The 16,289-nt window shown below is 42.2% G+C and overlaps 1 protein-coding gene across 1 annotated transcript; it reads left to right on the top strand.

The window, feature by feature from the left end:
- Positions 1-5,663: 5,663 nt before the first annotated feature.
- Positions 5,664-14,589, top strand: NXF3 (nuclear RNA export factor 3). The gene is given in 20 exon segments (XM_088794755.1): positions 5,664-5,691; positions 7,963-8,137; positions 8,348-8,495; positions 9,113-9,196; positions 9,291-9,395; positions 9,511-9,591; positions 9,713-9,788; positions 9,943-10,025; positions 10,142-10,249; positions 10,407-10,510; positions 11,856-11,892; positions 12,242-12,310; positions 12,395-12,450; positions 12,590-12,697; positions 12,817-12,875; positions 12,979-13,094; positions 13,190-13,232; positions 13,793-13,865; positions 14,401-14,482; positions 14,485-14,589. Coding segments are annotated over 20 exon segments (1,740 nt in total).
- Positions 14,590-16,289: the final 1,700 nt, after the last annotated feature.

Raw genomic sequence — 16,289 nt, 5'->3', positions numbered from 1 at the left:
TTCAAAATTCATTTAAACGTTTTGAAGTGTATTTGAATATTCCACAAAGCAAATTATTTAAAAACTTTCAAATTTGCAACGCTACCTCTGGAAGGTTCATTTGGTCTTTGCAATGCAAAATCACATACTGTCATTACAGTACTCTCATGGGCTCTTTTTGAAGAGGAAGCATCAATCTACAGTCTCTACAGCTTCTCTGAAGTACACACCCCAGTTGTTATTTGTGGAACAACTCTGAGGTTCCATTCCTGAACTGACCTGTGTTCCAGGCATTCCTCTCAAAAGTGGAAGAGGTGAATCTGAGGCAAATCTTCAGATAATATATTTGAATACTTCAGCCTTCAGTCTACTGTGTGAAGCTGCAGCCCATGAGAAAATCTGAGCTCACAGTCTTCGGTCCCCTTTTACATGAGAAGTGTATCTGGAGATAATAAAGGTGGTGGACTTACTAGATGCCTAATGGCGATCAAACCAGTAGGGTGTGTCTGAGACTTCGCACAAGAAGTGAAGCTTAAGGTGCAATCTGAGGCTAAGTAGGCATCAGCCAGCAGAAGAGGAAAGAGTGGAGACTAGTCAGATATAACAGGAAGGAAATACTTTACAACATGGTTTATCCCTTGGGAAATTCAGTGCGGAAATCCCTTACCCAGCAATTTGGCATGCCGGGAAAACTTTACAGGACAATTGTAGAAATTTCCTGAGCTCCTTCTGCCCTCTTTGCTCCCACTTCAGGCTTATAATATCCACCAGCCTTATAAGAGGAGTATGATATTATTATGATTTCTATCTGTGAAACCAAAGAGAAAAAAATCACCGGGTAAATTAATTTGAGCATAATTTTATTTTACATGTTCTTTCACCACTCTCAGTGCAAAATAACTTTTAACAGAGTTTTCTTTTATTTTCCCAAACAATATTTTTCACTGGGGAAAATTCAGAAATTGGAGGTCCGTGCCACCTGATGAACACATCTAGAATGGGGTGTGGACATCATTTAGGAAGTCTTGGAAAGAGAGAGGGAGCAAGGTCCCCATTAGGGGGAAATTTCTGGAAGATTTTGTGGTAAGTGAAGCATTAAGGGTGAGTCAGAACGCACATACATTAAATCTAGTGGCAAGAAGTTTTCTTTAGCCCCTCCCTTCCAACTATGACAAGAAACCTGTATGTGTGTGACGGAGAGACAAAAATAACGTGAAAAATATCTGGATACAGCTATATACAGTTATGCTACATACATACATACATATCATTTTTGTAATGAAATTCCCAACCAGGTATATACTATAATGTTATAAAATTTTATATCAGTTATTTTACTGATTTCAACTTAGTATATTTATTATAAAAGCTAATGCAGTGCAAGAGTATTTCTTTATTAGAGAAAATATTTTTGTAAAGGTTTTCATTTTGCTACATAGCAAGATGTACATCCTTGGTAATTTATAATTCCCAGATATATTTTTCTGTGTACAGTACTATATAAGTAAATTTACATGAACATGTATATTTTTCCAAAATTTGGTCACAATACGTATACACTGTTCTTCATGTATTATATGTCTATGTTTATGTATATATGTAAATGTAAATACAGTACACACATACATACATACATATGTAAATGTTTTTGTACTTGTTTAATGTTTATGTTTGTGATGCATAGTTCTGATGTGAATTATTTCAGTAGACTTTGAATGACACTGTTTTACTAATCAGATTTATTTATATAACAGAATAGTAAACATTTGCTTATAAAATATGTTACAAGTAATTTTCCAATAATTTACATTTCCTTTTATGTGATGTTTTTGTTTGGGATAGACAAGGTTTTTTTTTCTTTTCATTTTCTACATTCAATATTAGTTTCAGGTGTAAAGTATAGTTGTTAGACATTTATATAATTTATGCAGTGATCCCCTCTGATTAGTCTAGTACCCACCTGGCACTGTACATAGTTATTACAATATTATTGACTATATTCCCTATGCTGTACTTTACATCCTCATGACTGTTTTGTAACTACCAATTTGTATTTCTTAATCCCTTCACCTTTTTCACCCAGCTCACCAACCCTCCTCTTGTCTGGCAACCATCAGTTTGTTCTTTGTACGAGGTTGGACAATTAAATTCGCGAACTCATCCTAGAAAAAGTGCTACATACCTCATTGCTGAATATCACTATGGTCACCTTTGATGTACTCCCCTTGGGAAGCTATGTACTGATGCCAACACCTAGTCCACCCTTCAAAGTAATTTTGTAACTCTTCTTCTAGAATGGCCATCAGAGCTGTCATCATGTTACCCTTGATATCCTGAATGTCATCAGAGTGTTTTCCTTTCAATGTTTCCTTTAGCTTCAGGTAAAAAAAAGAAGACATTGGTGACCAGATCAGGTGAGCAGGGAGAGTGTTCCAGTACAGTTATTTGTTTACTGGCTAAAACCTCCCTCATAGAGAGTGCTGTGTGAGCTGGTGCATTGTCGTGATGCAAAAGCCATGAATTGTTGGTGAAAAGTTCAAGTCGTCTACCTTTTTCACGCAGCCTTTTCAGCACTTCCAAATAGTAAACTTGGTTAACTGTTCGTCCAGTTTGTACAAATTCATAATGAATAATCCCTACCTCTGATATCAAAAAAGGTTAGCAACATCGTCGCAGCAAGTTTGCAAGCTTAATTGTCGGACCTCCTATCTTAAAGTCTGTTTCTGTTTTGTTTGTTCATCTATTTTATTCATTAGATTCCACATATAGACAAGATCATATGGTATTTGTCTTTTTCTGTCTGACTTATTTCACTTAGCATAATACCCTTTAGGTCCTTCCATGCTGTTGCAAATGGTAAGATTTCATTTTTTATTGCTGAATAATATTCCATTGTGTATATATATATATATATATATATATATATATATATATATATATATAGCACATCTTCTTTATCTATTCATCTATTGATGGACATCTAGGTTGCTTCTGCATTTTGGCTATTGCTAGTAATGCTGCAGTGAACACAGGGATGGATACATATATCCTTTCAAAGTAGTGTTTTTGTTTTCTTTAGCTAGATGCCCAGAAGTGGAACTACTACATTGTATGGCAGCTCTATTTTCACTTTTTTGAGAAATCTCCATACTGTTTTCCATAGTGGCTGCACTAATTTACCATACCACCAACATTGCATGAGGGTGCCCTTTTTTCCCACATTCTTGCCAACTGTTGTTTATTGATTTATTAATGATACTGAAGATAGATAGCCTTTCTGATAGGTGTGAAGTGATATCTCGTTGTGGTTTTAATTTGCATTTATCTGATGATTAGTTGAGCATCTTTTCATATGTCTATTAGCCATCTGTATAGACAAGTTTTTTTTTTAAACTTCCTTTTAAATTCTCTAATTAAGTTTGTAACATAATTAAAAGCTTTTCTTGGGTCACATGTATTGTTTTGAATTCCCTTCGTGCTATTTCATGCTGATGGAGTACTCAAACAACTCTCTCCCTCTTGTCTTGGTCTTGAATATGGGCATGGAGATTGAGACGAAATCCCATTCCTTAGCCTGGAGACCTAAATATAGGACCACATCGATTGAACTGTCCTGGGGGTGATGTGTGGACCCAGGCAAGAGCACAGGAAAAGTAACCTCCTGGAGGGAAGGAAATTATGGCTTATTTTAAGCCAGAGGCACTTGGTAACTCTCACGAGAAAACAAGTATTCAATTATTTCCCCCATTATTTACAAATATAGAATTAGGTCTAATGTTTTTTTCCATTGTACCCTGAAGCCTTCAGTGCTTTGAATCTAAAATTCCCAGTGGACTAGTATTTGATGCAATCTTATGTATTACTCATTTTTATTTTGCCAAAGCTGTATTATTTTTAAATAAAGAAAAATCCATGAAAATTAAAGCAATTTTTGTATTGTCAAAAGAAAAAAATTAAAAGTTTGAAAAGCTGGGAGTAAATATATATCTATAACTGTTTGTCCAGTTGGCACAAATTCATAGGTTTCAAGTTAGGTACACCTTACCCAAGGAAAAACACATCTAGAAAACATGTACCAATCTATTTACATTGGATATCTTGCATATCTGTGATTGACTGTGAGGAGATCATACGATATAGACAGAAGGTACAGAATGATTTCATTTTCTAAGTATACATGTTTAATGTTTAATATTTTGTGATTAGGCAAATTTATATAAGCAATTGATAAAAAGTTTATATATATATATATATATATATATATATATATATATATATATATATATATATATATGGTTATAAACTGTTCACGCGATACTGTTTTATAAAACATGAAAAAAGGTGAACTTTTGAGTTGACAGTTTATCTGTGTATGTGCGTTTCTGTCTTACATTTTCCCTGTCCTCAAATGTTTAAACTTTTGTGTGCAGATTTTTCTTCACCTCTCTCATGGGCTGGACTTGACTCTCTCAGAACATAGAGATCCAGGAAGGGATTGTGGACAAGGAGTGGAAAATTCAAGAAAATGTTTGAAAATTCGAGAAAGTTCTGCCTGATGCACTGCAGGGGAGGCTCTTCCCTTCTTCCTTCCCCCTTGCAAAGCCCTCTGGTCTATCAGAGCTACAATTCTTTCTGGCTCTGACCACTAGGAGGGATCTATCTTTATTTATTTATTTATTTATTTATTTATTTATTTATTATTTTTTCAGTTATAGTTGACATTCAATATTATTTCATATTAGTTTAAGATGTACAGCATAATGATTAGACATTTATAAAATTTATGAAGTGATGCCTCCCCTTGTTTTTTAAGGAAAGTTCATGATTTGTTTTTTTGTTGTTTTCTTACTCTCATTATAGTGACCCATCAAACTCTGTTTGCTATTTCCTTTATATTTTCCATATCGGTTTTCTTTTTTCTTTCTTTTATTTTTTTCTTTTTATGATATTATCTCTCTGGGTAGGAATGGAGTTAATTCCAGCCATGTGATTATTTTCAGAACATTTTGTTACATTACACTAACTTAAGAAAATTCCACATAATGTAGCAAGATTTAGTAAAGCTGTGCATGGAGAAGTCATCCCCATTCCACAGAATTCAATTCAAGTCTCTGTTTCTCCAGTTAGCATCTGACAAGATCAAGCACCTCATTCAGCCTCAGTAACCTTGGAAAACTAGTGATTCTGATATCAGAGTCCCCTTGTGAAGAATACATGAAAGAACACATGAAATGTAGCAAATAGAAAGCCTTGTCTACAGCTGGCACTCAAAGTTCTCTCGGTTTGCAGAATGAAGGAACACAATGTAATACAGCCAACACAGAACCTGGTGTTTAGAGTTCCCTGTGTTTAGATACAAGTACCTAGGCCTCAGGCCTCTTGACTCTAGTTGGCCTCCTCTGCAGGGGTGGTTCTGTTGGGAATAGTTTCCTGGGTGTTAGACTGGTAGCAAACTTTAAGAGCAGTGATTGCAGGAAGTTTAGTCTCCTCTGGCTCTCAAGAATTTCTTCTCTATGCCATTGGGGAAGGGACTTCCAGTAAGGGCTCCATCTTGTTTGTGTGGCCCTGGCAAAGTGGTTTGGGATCAGCTCTCATCTTCCTCAGCAGCCCTTGATCTTCTCCAAACCTCCAGCTGTAGACTGCACAGGTTCTCTTCAAAAGCAGCTTGTGAAGACATTGGTGACATGTCACTGCCTTCAGACCACACCATGGGTAAGTTGGTCAGCAATAGGCCTTGGCCTTAGATTCCCACAGGACTGGGGGGGTTCTGGGTCCCCTCCTGTAACCCAACCCAAATACAGGACACCCAACCAACTCCCCTTTAGAAGAGGGGTGGCAGGGCCCAGGTGGACTATTTTCCACCCTCTTGAGGAAAGGAGCCAAGTGGCCCCTTACACACCCAATCTGATTCCATATGGTAAACATCCCCTCCCATGGAAGGGGTCATGGCTGAGGTGAAAATTTTTCCCTGGTTGAGGGGAAAGACCCGAATCATGTAGTCCTCAGATCCAGGGTTTAGAGAGTGGGAAGGGGCACCAAGTTTTGTTGGGGGTATTGGTATGCATTAACATTCTTTGGATTTATATTAGAGGTGGGTGGTGGGGCAGAAAATGCACTATTACCCTTGAATCTTACATCAGCTATTCAGGGTAGATTGTATTACCCCTTAGCAGTTTATTGAGGCTTACTTTATGTCCCAACATATGATCTATTCTGAAATATTCCCTGTGTACTTATGTGCATTGTTCTATGTCAATTAACTAAGTTTGTTAATTTACTTAATTCACATTTTTAAATCTTCTCCATCTAACTCAATGTTTGTTTACCATTTTATGTGTCACTCAGTGAGGTGTGTGAAAATTGCCCAATGTGACCATGGATTTGTCCATTTCTCCATTTACTTCTATCAGCTTTTGCTTTGCATATGTTGCTTCTAAGACATGCGTACAAATTTTAAAAAAATTTAAACTGTCTTCATTTTGCATTGAACCTTTTATCATAATGAAACCTCCCTCTTTTCTCCAGTAATGTTTTTCCTTTAATTTATACTATTTCTTCTACCAATATGGTTAAACAAGCTTTTAGTAGGTTAGAGTACTAATGGTATACATTTTGTCATTTTTTAATTTCAAAATTTTTGGATAATTAAATTTTGCAGGAGCACTTGATGGAATGTTTTTTTTTAATCCATTTTGATAATATTTGTCTTTCTATTTGGAATATTTAGTCTGAAACCGTTGTTGTAAATATAGACATAAATTGGTTTATATATACCGTAGTACTGTACTCTTATTGTTGCCTACTCTAAGTCACTTTTCTCTCCTTTTCTTGAAATGATTAACATACGTAACTATTAAATTGTTCCCTCATTTGGCTAGATAGTTAAACATTCTTTTGTCATTCTTGTAGTGTTTACACTTAAGATTACAATGTACATTTTTTACTTTACACAGTCTAATGTAAATTAGTTCTTTAAAGCTCCTCATACAATGAAGGGACCTTGGAACACTTTTATTCCGTTTTACTGCCTCTCAATTTATTGTCATGCATTTTCAATTATATATATATTTAAACCCACAGGAGACATTATTATCATTGTGCTATATAGTCAATACTCATTTAGATTTTCCTAATCACACATGTCATCATCTGTTCTTTCCTGCATCTATGCACCTCCATTGGGGATCATATTTCTCGTGCCTTAAGAAGAACCTTTAATATTTCTTTTATTTAAGTCTTCTGGTCGCAAACATTCCCAGTTTTTGCTACATTAATATAATTATTAAGTGTATATCATTTTTTAAGGAATCTTTTTCCTTAAACCATACTTTTTCTCCTATTAATATTGTTATACTGGCTTGATATCTTGTTACTTTTGGAAATTTCTCAACCAAGATCCCTTCAAAAGCCGCTTCTATACTGTTCTTTCTTCTTTCTGGGACTCAAATTAAACATGGGTTAGATAGGTTCACTACATCTCCTTTAATTCTATCCCCCTCTCTTTTGGTATTCTCCACGTTATGTCTCTCCAGGCTTCATTCTGGATGTTTTCATGAGACTTCTCTTTCATTTCTCTAATTGTTCTCTCAGGTGGAAACTTGCCTTTGACCCTTGTAAATAACACCAAACTTTCAGAGTAGATTTTATTATCCCTTTAGAGCAGAGGAGAGAAGTGAAAGTTAGAGATGATAAAAACTTGTCCCAGGTCACTAGGCTTGAAAAGGACAGAGCAGGGACTGACATTAAAGATTAAACCCAACACCCAAACCCTCTCCTCTGTGATTATTTTCTTCTTGGCTGCAAATGCTCCCTCCTCTCATCTCCCAGGAAGTGGAACCACTGTGAAGTCTCTGAATGATTTTAGCTCTGTGATGTATTTCATTTGAGATTATAAAAGTCAGTGATATTTCTTCATTACCTATGATATTTCCCTCAGGACTTTTCCTGGTACTGGGAGCATTGATGTTTTGTTCTCAATTTCAGGGCACAACACCCAAGATAACACCTTGCAAAGAAGACCAAGAGGCAGGACTATGTATCGAAGGAGATATAACTATGTGTCTGAACACGTCCATTCTGGCATTCATTTTTCATCCCACCAGCAGCAAGATGGAGATACAGCAACAAGTGGCATTCACATGGGCACCGGAATAAGATAGTAAGTGATCAGTCAACGTAGCTGAAATATACTAGCCAGTGGAATTCATAACTCTGTAGTTAAAAATGTCAACCTGGAAGAGTGAAAAATGATAGGATCGGGTTAATGGTTGAGCAAACTTTATTTCAGCCCTGGCATCGGTGGGACAAACACATACAGGAGACTTTCTAAGCATATATGGACTACTTATTTTGCTCCACTTCCCCACAGCGCTCCCTATACAATTCCATGCTATCATCAGAGAGACAATTTTAAGAAACGTGACCAAACCCATGCTAACATGGAGAAAGAGCAAAAGCCTCCAGAGAGAATGGAGGAGAAGCAGGATGAGACCTCGGGGAGCTGGTTCAAGGTCATTGTGAGTGTCCGGGAAAAAGGGACCTAATATGTAGAAGGTGAACAGAAGGAGTTGAGGTGAACTCATGTAGATGCTAAGTAGTTTTCTGGGGCAGAGGAGTTGGTAATCTGTCTTTTTATTACTAGGAGTTAAAGTCCTAGGTCATCTAAGGGCAGACTCAAAGAAGCAATATAAAGGGAACAGACTGACTGCAGGCAGAATGGGAGAGGTTGTCCAAAAGCAAAGGAGGAAACTGCTGCTAAGGAGATGGAGAAGCTCCACCCTGGATGGCTCAGTTTGGCCCAAGCTGAGTATGGGAAGAGGTTGAGACTCTGCAGTCTCTGTCAGAGGAGCAGGCCAGGTCTGCCGTAGGTTGGATCTCTTGGAACTTTATAAAAGGAAGTACACGTTAAATATCTTCAGTTGATTATTTGAGGAAAACTATTTGAATGGGAAGAAAGGGTATTTAGGAAATCCATGTCTGGTACAAAAGTTAGCAATAATGCATATTATCCTATCTCAAAAAGATTATTTTAAAGCCTGACAAAAGCATTTGAAAGAAATACATGGTTGGGTTTTATCTTAACTTTAGATTCCATTATGTCAATCTCCTCTCCCGTCTTTTCTCTGGCTCCTAGGTTCCATTTGGCATAAGATATGATGAGAAGTGGTTGCTGAATTTGATTCAGAAGCAGTGCAGTGTCCCCTTCACTCCAGTCGAAGTAAGAGAGGGCAGTGAAGTGGATGAGAGGAAACAGGACAGATGAGCAGTGGCTCTGGTCTCATATTCTGTTTCTCTTGCCACTCTCCCTATAGTTTCACTACGAGAAAATGCAGGCCCAGTTCTTTGTTGAGGATGCCAGCATTGCCTTCGCGTTGAAGACTGTCAATGGCAAGATTTGGGATGAGGATAATGAGAAGGTGTGTGTCAAGGTTATGACCAAGTCTAGCTATGGGCGAGAGGGCAGGACAGGGGCAAGGTCTTGCTTGATCCCTAGGATCAGATTTCCTGGTTCTCACGCAGCCCTTTTTACAGATATCTGTCGTTATCAACCCTTCTGATGCACCACATTCTGTGCAGAAGGAGCTGAAGTCAGAAAAGGCAGAGCTAATAAAGGTAATGCAGACTCAAGACAAGTTGTGCATCCACATCCAGACCCACCTCTTCTTCCCCCACCTATTGCCCCTCTTCACCACCTCAGACTCAGAGCCACTGAACCCCATGTCTAACTCTGCAGCTGACCATGAACAAGCAATGTGGTGTCTCCCTGGATTCTCTTGACATCCAAAGACTCTGCTTTGACCCTGGTATGGCTATAGCAGTGATTCTAAGGCAGGTGAGGGCAGAGGGTCTGTCTGGGGAGGCGACTTAGGGATGGTAAGTTGGGGAGGTGTTGGTGCTGCAGCTTTACCAGCCGGGCCCCTTTCATTGTTCTGATTTCCTCCTCTTGGCTTTCTTGTGATTGGATGACCTGTGATACTGAAACAGCACCGAATCCTAGAATCTGCATGGCTGCCTCCCTGCAGATCGATGAAGGGAACATGCGCAAGGTGAGGATGTGGGCCCAGTACTGGGATTGATGGTGAGGGTGGAGAGATTCGGTAGAAGAGGCAGATTGTTCCCAGATAATTCCTGTTGGGGACCTCTAACTCTCTCGTCATTGTAGCATTTGTTCTTTAACCAGAGCAACCAGAAACCCTACCAGCTGGATGACCTGTCCAACACTATGCAGAATGCCTCCAACATCGAGGACTTGAACCTCTCCAACAATGGGGTAAACTTTGCTGCATAGATCCTTTTTTGAAAGGAAGGTGGGAGGTCTCATGGAGTGGTGGCAGGGAAGTGGATTCATTAGAAAAGAAAGGGACGTGGGGTGCAGATCATCCTGGCTCTCTTTCTCTGATCCACGTGGCTGTTTCCCATAATTATAGGTGAAGTCTGTAGGGCAGTTGGCCAAGGGCAAAGGGCTGTGGCCAGAAGAGATGAGTGCAAACAGTCTATGCACCGCCATCCCAGATAAGTCAACCAACATAAGGTCAGTTGTACCCTCTGTCACCCCTGGCGAGCCTGAGCTACCCCTGATGGTGCCTGTTGGTAGGAGGCAGCAACCCTGAACCTCTGGGATGACCGCAGGCCCTATGCTTTCTTCCCTGTGTCCCTCATCTGTGCTTAGAGGACTCCTTTCCTTCTTCTGACCTGCCTACCTGTTCTGCTGGTTTGGAGTCGGTTTCCCTCCTCTGTGCACCCTGTTTTCTCTAGCATGCCCTCTCAAGAGTGTGCTCCAGAAAGCAGGACACCCCCTCCTCACCAAGACCAGGGTTGAATGCTGGTGACCTGGAATGAGAATTGTTCTCCAGCCCAGGGTCTCATGCTGAGACAGGCCTTCTATTCTGCACTGAGATGGGGCTTACCTCCCCTGCCCTGAGAGGGGTCTTCTTTTCCTTGGTCTAAAAAGGTCTCCCCTCTAATCCCAGGCTGATGTGGGGACTTTCCTGCCTCATGCTGAGGGCTGAGGCCCTGGGTAGGTGCCACTATGACATCTGTTCTTCTGGCCCGATGCCACGATTTGGGCCCTCATCGAGAAATACCAGGTTTCCCTGAGTCAGGGGTCAGAAATGGGCCTCCCCAAGTGACCACAGGGCCTTCCAGGGTAACAGTGGAAGGTAGATGACAAAAGTGGTTGAGGAGACAGAAGGACAGACCTCTTGGAGGCACTGCCCCTCCCTCCCTCCACACATCACATCACCCTGCCTGGTCCTTCAGAGGAGCCCTGGGTAGCCTCACAGTTATGGTTCGTCAGGTGCGGGACCAACTAAGACAAGCACAGGTGCACAGGGGCCATGAGAAGGGAAGGCGGTGATCATAGGAGGAGGCCACAGACCCTCAACTCCATGCTGAGCTGGGGCCTGACCATTTAGTCCTTCTGGGGACAGTCTCTAGACCCTGTGGCTGCTTCGTTTCCTTTGCTCAGGTCAGACTGAGTTCACACAGGTGACAAAGTTTCAACAAGCATCCAATGGGCCCCTAGCCAAACACATGCAAGCTTTGCACTTCTACCCGGGGTCCCAGGGCCAGCCAGGGGAAGGTGAAGGAAAGGCACCCAACCCCAAATGCTTCTCTTTATGCCACTGGAGAAAGGAGTCAGGTCAGGCTAGGTGGGAGCTACCCGGGGAGAAGAAGAGGGAGGAGGAAGGGAGGGAAGGAAGGAGGAAGAGTGAGCGCTCTTCCTATGGGTCAGTCCATGGGGAAGGTGTCCAGGTCCCTGGAATGCTGGGACACTGGTATAAGTGGCTTTGTGTCTGGTGTAGGTGTGCTTGCTCCCGTGAGGCAGGGCTGCTCTGCGGGTTCACTTACTTTTTCTGTTTTGTTGATTTTGGCAGCTCCATCCTGGAATTGTTCCCCAAGTTATTGTGCCTGGTAAGTGTATTCCGTGATCATTGACTCCTCTAAGTGGCACTGACACTGCCCACAACCTACCCTGAACCCCCTTAGGACTGGCCCAAGTTACATTTTTGGATCTCACCCTTAGTTCTCATTGGTGGATAGACCCATGTGGGCACCTGACAAAGGATGTGAACCTTCTTCACAGGAATTCTCCTTAGGCTGCAGGGACCCCATGATGATGATCCAAATATAGTCCTGCCCATTGACATTTCCAGGGCTCTTTCACATCCAATTTCTGACCCTCACCCTGTCCTGGGCCTTTTCCTGACTATCCAAGACCACGTCCCTGGTCTTCACTGCTGACTTCCTCTCCCTTCCCCAGGATGGCCAGGAGCCACTCCCACCTACTAACTTTGGTATTGAAGCTCACAAGAAGTTACCAACCTGCAAGGTGAGGAGTGGAGATCCAGGAGGTTTCAGGTGGTGCATGAGGACAGAGTATCAGCCATAGTCCTGAGGACTGTTTTGATTCCAGGGAAGCTCCTTTGGATCTGATGTGCTGAAGAGTCTAGTCCTGCAATTCCTGCACCAGTAAGCACTCCTGGGAATCTGAGGAAGGGGAGGGCTAGGACTGTGAGGTCACCCAGGCTCAGGAGTGCTGACTGGGTCTATCGCATCTCATTTGGGGCCCAGTTCACACAGACAACCTGTCCCTTTTGCTCCCCCACAGGTATTACTTGATCTATGATTCTGGAGTCCGACAGGATCTCCTTGGTGCTTATCACGACGAGGCCTGCTTCTCCCTGACCATTCCCTTCAACCCCGAGGATCCAGCCTCGTGAGTATCACAGCTCAGGCCCTGCTCTTGGGCCGCCTGGCTCCCCAGTGTATACTGGCCAGCTTCAGGAAACACCCACACTGGCCAGACCACCACCTCCTGTTCCTCTTTTCTCCTAGCAGCAACTTGTTTGAGTACTTCAAGGATAACAGGAATATGAAGAACCTCAAGGACCCCTGTGCGTGTGTGATGGGTTAGATTGGGCAGGGAAAGCGGGCATGAAGGGGTCAGTCATAGAGCCCAGGGTGTGGCAACCATGACTTTCACTGTCCTCCCCACAGACCTGCGGGTTCAGCTGCTGAAGCGTACAAAACGTGACATTGTGTGCTCCCTCTGTGTGTTGCCCAAAACTCAGCATGACCTCCTCTCCTTCGTGGTGGACATGTGGTTCCAGACGGTGAGCACCTCCTTCCTCTCTGGGGCAGGCCCAGAAAGCTGTAGGTGGGTAGGAGGCGTAGGTGGTGAATGAGCACCTGGGCCCTTCCCTTTCAGGAAAGGATGCTCTGCTTCTCTGTCAATGGGGTGTTCAAGGAAGGTGAGTGTGTGTCGACTCCCCTCCCCAGATGTCCCACGGCTTCCTCCCCTCAGCTGGGCTCCCTCTCAGAACTCTCCCAAATCCCTTATCCCTGCCCTTTCCTTCCTGTTCCCTCTGTGTTCTCCTGAATCCCTTCTGCCCCCAAACCATCCTGGTATGACCTGCATCCATGCCCACACAGCTCGGGCGTTATGGGCACACACTGTGGCCTTTGATGGCTGTCTGCCTAGATGCTTACTCTGAGAACTTGGGCCCATTACCTAACCTCTCATGTTCCTCATTTGCCTCATGGACTTAATAAATCCCACCTCTGGGTAGCTGTGCAAAATGAAACCTATGAACTTGTGAAGGGGTTGTCCCAGGGCCCAGCACGGGGTAACATCCCTGTCAGTGAGAGCAGATGGCCCCTATTGTTGCCCTCCCCATCCCCCATACCCTGATTCCCAGTGAACAGTTGTTCTCTTTGGCATGAGAATCAAGCCAGACCATCACAGGGGAAGGCAGTGTGAGCATGTGATGCCTGTGCGACTCTAGGGGGCTGATGTTTGTTGTTGTTGAAGGGGAAGAAAAGTGTCAGGGTTCTGTGCGTGCCTTCACCCGGACCTTCATCGCTACCCCTGACAGCAGTTCCGGGTGAGTCCTGCACTGTGGGTGGGAACACCCAGCCCAGCCTGGGGCCAGGGGTGTGGGAACATGCATGTCCTTGGGGTTTTCTCAACTTTGTGGAAGCCAACAGGTAGATCCAAGCAGCAGTCCAGCATAGGGGTTGAGAGCATGGGCTCTGGGGTTAGAGCACTGGGTTCTATTGCTGACCCCTCACTCAGTAGGTTGTGATCTTGATCAAGTCATGTGACTTCCCTGTGATTCAGTGTCTTTCTTGAAATTGGGATTAGACTGTCCACTCCCTTGGGCTTTTGTAAAGGAAAAATGCAAGTGTGAAATCTTCCCTGGGTTGCAGGTAAACTAGAAATCTAGTGAAGCTAGTAGACAATCTCTCCAAGGTTAAGCTCTGTGGTAGGGACAGAGCTAGCAGCCTAGAAATCTGGGTGGCAGCCACAGTTGGAGTACGGAAGTAATGTGGTTGCCGAGTGGCAGTGGGAGTAGCATCATTGGTAGTGGTGTGGGGTTGTCCTTTCATCAGTTGTCTGAGGGCCCATTTATTTCCCAGTCTATGCATCGTGAATGAGGAGCTGTTTGTGAGGGATGCCATCCCTGATGAAATTCAGAGTCTTCATCTTCCATCTGACTTTGCATACCGTCCTTCAGCTCTCTACCCTCCCTGTCACAGGAGCAGCAGGAAATGCTGGAGGCTTTCTCCACCCCATCTGGGATGAGCCTCCAGTGTTCTCAGAAGTGAGTGCTGGGTTTGCAGGGGTAGGGGATAGGAAGAAGCTAGGAGGAGCTGACGAATGAATAATAGGAACTTGCAGGTAATTTTTTGCTTGTGTATTTCACTCATTATCACCCTGAACATTTCACTCTCAGTACATATTAAACAACCTAGTTGTTTTGAACAGGTGTGTATTCCTTTATGTATTTTATGGACCTTGTTCCTTTATTGATATATTTGGGTTTCAGGACTTTTTCTCATGCCACCCTGTGTGACAGGGCTCATTCCACTGCACATGTCATAGTAAACATGGAGGGAAAAGAATCATACCACTCAACCACTTAATCATACCACCCTAAAATATACCACTCAAAGATAGGCCCTGAATGTTTTCATTTGCATTATATCTTTTCAGAAGATTGCTTATGCAGATGTTTGTATATTTATACATGTATGCATACATTTGTATATTTATCTACAAACAATGAGGTCTCATCTTACCAGAGAGAGAGAGACAGAGAGACAAAAAAAAAAAAAACAAAGAAAAAAAAACAGCAAATGAGAGAGAGAGAGAGAGAGAGAGAGAGAGAGAGAGAGAGAGAGACAGAGAGACAGAGAGACAGAGAGACAGAGAGAGAGACAGAGAGAGAGAGACAGAGAGGCTTGTGGCTGCATTGGGGATAAAGAGTCCAAGGAGGGACTTTTAAATCTTCAATGCCTTACAAATTGAGCAAGTTTAAAAGTTAATGTGAAGAAGCCATGTCAGCTCAAATTTAACCCTTGAGTTTGCCGATGTATTCACTTCCCTTCTTACTCTCTTATTTCCACTATAGAATTAATGAGATGCCTCATCTTATTTGAGATTGGAGATGCCTCCAAATAGGATGAGTTTTTTGTTGTTGTTTTTATTTTTTTAATTTTTATTGGGGAATATTGGGGAACAGTGTGTTTCTCCAGGGTCCGTCAGCTCCAAGTCGTTGTCCTTCAATCCAGTTGTGGAAGGCACAGCTCAGCTCCAAGTCTGGTCACCATTTTCAGTCTTTAGTTGCAGGGTGTGGAGCCCTATCCCTTATGGGAATTGAACCGGCAACCTTGTTGTTGAGAGCTCACACTCTAACCAACTGAGCCATCTGGCCGCCCTCAAAGAGGATGAGTTTTAAACGTATTATATATTTAGCTATTAGTGAATGGTAGAATGGATAGTTGTATGTTAAAGAGATGCTAGTAATTTTTATTTTTGCCACACAGGGAGACAGCAGATGGTTGAAATCCTGATGTGATGTGGCTGGATAATGCATGATCTGAGGATCCCAGAACTTTTTCATCTTGCAAACTGAAGCTTTATATCCATTGAACAACAACTCCTCAGTCTCCTTTCCCCCAGCCCTCGACAACCACACTTCTACTATCTGTCTCTATGAGCTTGATTACTTTAGATACCTCATATAAGTTGAATAATGTATCATCTGTCATTTTGTGAATGGCTTATTTCACTTAACATTATGTCCTCAAGTTTCATCCATGTTGTAACATGTAATAAAATTTCCTTTTTTAAGGCTGAATAATATTCCATTTTATGTGTATACCATATTTTCTTTATTCAGTCATCTATTGATGGACAATTGGGTTGTTTCCACTTCTTGGTTATTGCAAATAATGCTGCAATGAACATAGGCATGACAACATCTCTTTAAGAGCCTGTTTGCAGTTTTTTTGGTTATGTACCC

Source organism: Rhinolophus sinicus, chromosome 18 (genome assembly GCF_057876585.1).
Source record: "Rhinolophus sinicus isolate RSI-liver-muscle chromosome 18, RSI-T2T, whole genome shotgun sequence".
NCBI classification, from domain to species: Eukaryota; Metazoa; Chordata; class Mammalia; order Chiroptera; family Rhinolophidae; genus Rhinolophus; species Rhinolophus sinicus.
The sequence above is the reverse complement of the archived record's forward strand: the minus strand, read 5'-3'. Positions and strand labels throughout refer to the sequence as shown.